Consider the following 6,024-nt stretch of genomic DNA (forward strand, 5'->3'; position numbering starts at 1 on the left):
GGGACCCACATATACATGGAGTGGCTTCCCTTTGTGGCTAAGAAATAGGAGACTAAAGAAAAGCTATTTTAAAGTTGACCCAACTAACTAGACTTCTCCATAATTGAATTTGAAAGGGTCCTTCACTTTCGTCGTATTCAATGATTCCATATATTTTGTTTCATGGAATTTGTTATCCAGTGTACAAGTACAACAGCACAGAGTACAAGTGAAACTCATATCACACAAATTCTGTCAAATTATAATGTACAAAATATATATATTTCTGTCAAATTATACAAATATATAAAAAAAAGGAAACAAATTAGAGTTAGAAAAGATGATCAGAGCTTAATAGTCTCAAACTTCTCACCCATGGCCCCACCTTTCTGTTTCTGGAACTGTATGTACCTTAAGGTACAAGTAAAGAAAGCATCAGAGTTTTGATCAGGTGTTGCTGTGTCGCTTTGCATTTCGGTTTTGATCAGCTCTATCAGCCCTTGGATCGCACCACTTGTTATCTGTGGATTCCCTTTCTCAAAATAATACAAATACCTGGATAACATTTATAAAAAATATTAGGTAAAAATGTTATCATATAAAGAAATGAAAACACATTGCTATTCATAGTGAGATTTAATTACTTGTTCAGTATTTCAACAAAGAGAGTAACGGGCCCACTGCTACCCCGTGCAACACTTGCCATTTGCTGTGCAGCATTTGCAATCCTTAACGCACGTTTAAGGCAAAGGAGAACCCTGGAATTGGAATTGGAATTCGAATAATCAAGATTGTGTCAATTCCAACAAAAGAATGGAATGGAATGGAATTGAATACCTTTCTCCATCCTTGATTCCATCCTGGTCATCCACCCAAAACAGATGTGAACATGCATAGACAGCTCTGCACTGATCCGGCTTTTTCAAAAGTTTAGCGGAATACTAAAAAAAAATTTTAAAAAAAATAGATTTTTAGTTAAAAAGAAAATAGTGAAAATGGGATAAATATGATTGTGGTTTGAATTGTGTTTGTTATTAGTTATTACCCCTGTGGCTTTATGTGTCAAGGTGTCCCTGTTTTCCACACCAAAGACATGTGTTCTTTGAAGGGTTCCAATTATTAGATGAATTGCAGTTACTTGAGCTTTGGAATCCTGTCAACATGCAAATAAATGAGTCATGTGTATGTAAATAAATAAATAAAAAAGTTTATTAAAATCACTTTGTTTATGCATGTTAAGGGATTGAGCAATTACTGCAATTTCTTCCTCATATAAAAGAAATGCTTGGGTGAAAAACTCATATGCAACTGGTTCCAGATCACAGTCATTAGCAGCCTGAATAGGAAAAAAAAAAAAAAAAAAAAAAAATTTATGTAAGTGATGTCAAGGTTGAGGGTAGATTTGTCAAATGATGTCAATAGGTAAGAAGTTTACCTCTGCACACTGTAAGTACAACCTCAATGCCAGTTCAGGTGCTGGAACATATGAAAGTGCTTCAATTGTCTGAAAATGTACTACAAGGCTTAATGTTATGAACCCAAGGGCAAATCCGTAAATGTCCTATCTTTCCATATATAATTTTCTGAAAATCACCTGATTTAGGAGCTGGAAAATTTTCTTAGGTGTTGCAGGATCCTCTTCTCCAGCTACATCTCCATCTTGATTGTGTAATCGACGAACCAACTGCAAATAAAAAATAAAAAATAAAAAATAAAAAATAATACGATTAATTAAAAATATTTAGATTATTTAAAAGAAAAATAAAAACTCTGCATACCCTTAAAGCTGAAAAAACAAGAGGAGGAATTGTGAAAGGAAGACGCTTTGGACCTCCAGCCATGATATGTTTTCTCACAGTTAAAATAATCTAAAGCACAAGGGTATAATAGTAAATTAGTCAACCACAAAAGACTTGATCAAAATCCAAAACAAAACATTGGTACCTTCAGCATCTCCTCTGGGTCATCATTATACAGCACATGTATAACTCGCGAAACAGAATTTTGTTCCTCATTAAAATCCTCTTCATCAAGCTAAAAAAATAATAAAAAAACAAAAGAATTATACAAAGTAATGAAAAAAAAAAGTCAAAAACAGTTTATATAATATCCACCTCATCTTCTGGATCACCCTCCAAATCTTTAATAAGACCTTTGATTAATTCAAAAAGAACATCAACCTGCAACAAAACAAATACAACAAACATTCACAAACTATGAAGGAAAAACAATATTGGAATATAATAATACAAAAAGTTAAAGTTAAATATTAACCTTGTCAGCAGAAGACACGTAAGCATGGTTTGTCATTATACTTTGGATAATAACCATAGCCATGATTTTATTAGTTTCATTATCAAGATGATCCATAACTCGAGGATAATTAGATAATGTTAAAGAAGTAACAATATCACTGTATTTTTCCAAAGGTGCACTCAAAAGTGCAACAACTTGTTTTGTAGCTCTACTATCTTCAAGCTTTGGTTTGTTGGAAAGTTTCTTCACACATGATCCCTATTCAACAAACACCAACCTAATTGATTAATTCTACTTTGAAAAATCCACACAAGAAATGTAAATAAAATAAAATTATTATATATAACATACCAGTACTTGATCCACATAATCAAGTCGATCAGGATGAACACGAAGAGTGAATGTGAGAAGAGAAACATATAAAGTAATGGCTCCAACAATTGGCATATCACCCTGGGTTTCAATAACCTGTGAAATAAGTTTATTTATACTTCAGCATTTTTATATATACATACATAAATAAACAAAAGTTACAATTTTTTTGACACCCATTTATATAAAATGTGTCATGAGTGGAAAGATTCACAAGTACCTTTCCAATAGCATTGCTTAATTTTGAAAAAGCTTCTACTTGGAGAAACTCTGGTAACACCTGAAAAAGTAGTCACTTTCACAAAATGCAAAAATAAGAAAAATGAAAAAGTTTCCCATGAAAAGTTTAACTCACTTCTGGACTAGAAGCAGCATAACTTGATAATCTTTCCATAAGTTGGGATAATACTGTCTTGATGTCAACTGTAGGCTGAAATTTCAACACATTATTTTATTACATAGTTAAAACTTTTAAAAAAATTTATAAGTGAAGAATTATTAACCAACATTACACACCTGAAGTTGAGGGCAAGCTCCTAAAAGGGTTTCAAGAGTCTGTAAGTGATACTCATCTGGAAAGACTTGAATCAAGCAGTCCATAAGATAATACTGTGCCAGCTCATCCTTACAGTTCACAACCTATCATACAAAATATATATATATATATATATATATATATATATATATATATATATATATATATATAAGTGTATTCTAATTCTATAATCTATAGTTATAAAGTTATAAAAGAAATGAAAATATTGGGATAAACCTGTTCCAAGACTCTAGGAAGAACAGTTTCTTTGTACAAATCAAGGTCAATACCTTCTATCTGACTAAGGACATGAAGATTTTTCCCAACCTGAAATTTCAATTTTCAAAAATATGTTTAAATAACAATCAATCAACATGATGCTATTTACTCTTTAACCATATGAATGAATGTGTTCCATGGTGTTTGTTGATATTACAAGATCACGCAGCTCATTCCTCTCCTTTTCCATTTTGACTCTCACCCGTGTGGGTCCCTGCAGACCAGAAATCCCAAATGAAGGCCTCAACTCAGGATCACCAAAATCAATGTAGTAGTAGTAGTACAAGCACTATTAGTCCTGCATTGTGAAAAATCATGCTCTCATGAGTCATGATTCATTACAATATTTGTGTCATGCAAGTATGATTTACTTCACATGTCACAATTCACAACATAAAAGTCAAACAATAAAGATACAGACCAACAAACCTGAACTTCCATCCGAACCCAAAGCTTGTTCATTTCTGAAAAGTTTTGTAGCACAAATTCAACAGCATCCATCACAGTATCACCATCTCTACAAAACAACAAACAATATCAACTTGTTGAAAAAAACAAATTGCTTCAACTAGTATTAGTATTATTATTACCCTTCATATTCTGAGCCAATGTCTGGGAGCTTATCTCTACTGATTTGTGCAAGGTAACTTCTAAGGAAGAGTCCACGAATGGGATGCTGGACCCCACGACACATTTCAACAAGGTCTTTAAGAACGTCTTTAGCAGGAGCTTCTTTTGATTTTATGTAGACAGATCCTACTGTACATAGGAGATACCTGTAATTTAGAGAGATGAATTAGTGTAACCAATAAGAATGTTGGATTTAAATAACTTATAGTTGTATTGTTACTTACAGTCTAGGTAAAATGTTTCCAGCATGTTGGACAAGTTCATACAGGTCCACTACTGAACAGCCATGTCTCTCTTCTTCCTTAAAGAACACTTCCAACTTTCTCAGCTCATCGAAGGCTCTCATATCTGAATATGTCAGGTGTCAACCAAACAAGATACTGAAGTTCTTTAAACAAGCAAACATAGTGATTAAAAGATTTGGAAATTGGAAATGGTTATTGAAATCCAATTTGATACAGACTCCTTCTCAACAGGGAGATGTAGTTCTAATAGATAGTGTGTACAATTAGGTGTAACTTGTTTCTTTTTATATTTGATACGGATTCTCTTACAAAACTAACACCACAATTATGTTATAGAGTATTAGAGTTTGATATGGCAATGTGATACTTCTCCACGATCGATGCAATTCATATCAATCATCAAGTTGAGAGTTAGTCTAACGATCCCAAAAGTCAAACTATATATCCAATTCTTGGAACATGAGCATAGCTCATCATGAAAAGGTTGTTTTGCTACAAAATTAAATAAAACTAAATGAAAGATGAATAGAAGATTTACAGAGCTCGTAGTATTTGTGAGGAGATAATCTCGAAGTCCGAAGCTCGGACAACAACTGTGCCGAGTATTTTAGGGCTTCTCGGAGATTGTTAGAATCCTGATGTGAATTTTATCAAGAAACAACACATATTAGAGAGAAATCGCAACTGACGAATTGATTGCTATCGAAATCCAAAATCAAATCAAATAGGAAGTAAAGAAAGTTGAAATTAATCATATATATTACCAAGGCGCGATGCATGTAGTAGGCGTTGTGTTGAATTCCAGCGACCCCTTCTGCTAGCCATTTGTCTTCGTCTTCCATAGCGTCTGATAGCATCATGTTTTCTTCTCCTCTGTAAGACACTAATTCTCTCCCAAGACAGGGGTATATGACAGTTCATCACCATAAATCATTCATTCGCAGTAATTATATATTTGGGCTTCTCCCCTTTTTCTTTACTACCTACCGTTGAGATTGAGATGACGTCATATTTGTTATTAGGGAGGTGTTGTTTGTGTTTATTGGGTGCTAATATTGTATCTTCATGCAAAATGATTGTTATATAAAATAATAAAATACAGGAATAAACACAAAAATATCACAAATAGTGGTTTTGTTAGTTTATCTAACAAATTGATTAAGGCCCTCTTTGATATACGTCTAATCGAATCGAGTTAGACGTTTTGGCTGACTCGGTCAGCTAATGTTATTTATTACACTGATTTTAGATGTCTGGCTCGGTAAGCTAGGTCTGAGTGGAACAGGTGAGGACGATTTGTTGACTGAGAAAGGAAGATGTCGTTTCTAAAAGTGCCCTTGACTTACTGTTCCTTTTTCAGCGCCCCCATCCCCGTTTTCTGCCCCCCACCGATCGACGTCCTCCTCTTCCTTCCGCCAATTACCAAAATTGACCCAAAAAAAAAATCAACTTTTCAGGTGACACTTCTATTCTCCTTCTTCTCTTATTCCCCATTTGATTTGAAATAAACCATCTGAAGTACTACCATTGTTTTTTTCAAAATTAGTTTTTTTTTTGTCAAAATTTGATTATCTTCTTTTCGATTTACTTGTTATAAAATCTAATTTGAGTGTTGCTACGTGATTGTTTGTTGTTAGTGTGATCTTATGCTAAAAATCAAATTATGCTTTGATATGTTGGTGTTAGTTTAATCTTATGCTAAAAATCGGATTACTATTGTTGTTAATG

General features: G+C 33.4%; 1 protein-coding gene across 3 annotated transcripts; it reads right to left on the minus strand.

Moving 5' to 3' along the window:
• Positions 1–200: 200 nt before the first annotated feature.
• On the minus strand, positions 201–5,246 carry LOC145015079 (vacuolar protein sorting-associated protein 35B-like). Of its 3 annotated transcripts, XM_078973524.1 has the most exons (22): positions 5,061–5,246; positions 4,835–4,931; positions 4,276–4,399; positions 4,012–4,197; positions 3,851–3,938; positions 3,579–3,635; positions 3,380–3,469; positions 3,124–3,246; positions 2,963–3,037; positions 2,828–2,887; positions 2,587–2,703; positions 2,254–2,493; positions 2,094–2,159; positions 1,924–2,013; positions 1,758–1,847; positions 1,574–1,663; positions 1,415–1,483; positions 1,235–1,315; positions 1,025–1,132; positions 817–920; positions 624–737; positions 201–534 (listed from the first exon to the last, which is right to left on the minus strand). In XM_078973524.1, exons 1-22 carry the CDS (start codon positions 5,154–5,156, stop codon positions 324–326), a joined length of 2,376 nt encoding a protein of 791 aa, XP_078829650.1. In that variant the 5' UTR covers positions 5,157–5,246; the 3' UTR covers positions 201–323. The 3 variants fall into 3 exon arrangements, with proteins under 3 accessions (XP_078829650.1, XP_078829651.1, XP_078829652.1); XM_078973525.1 differs by lacking the exons at positions 4,012–4,197; positions 4,276–4,399; positions 4,835–4,931; positions 5,061–5,246 and having other exon boundaries at positions 3,579–3,719; XM_078973526.1 differs by lacking the exons at positions 4,012–4,197; positions 4,276–4,399; positions 4,835–4,931; positions 5,061–5,246 and having other exon boundaries at positions 3,579–3,719; positions 3,843–3,938.
• Positions 5,247–6,024: the final 778 nt, after the last annotated feature.

This window comes from Lactuca saligna, chromosome 9, assembly GCF_052625555.1.
Source record: "Lactuca saligna cultivar CGN05327 chromosome 9, ASM5262555v1, whole genome shotgun sequence".
NCBI lineage: Eukaryota > Viridiplantae > Streptophyta > Magnoliopsida > Asterales > Asteraceae > Lactuca > Lactuca saligna.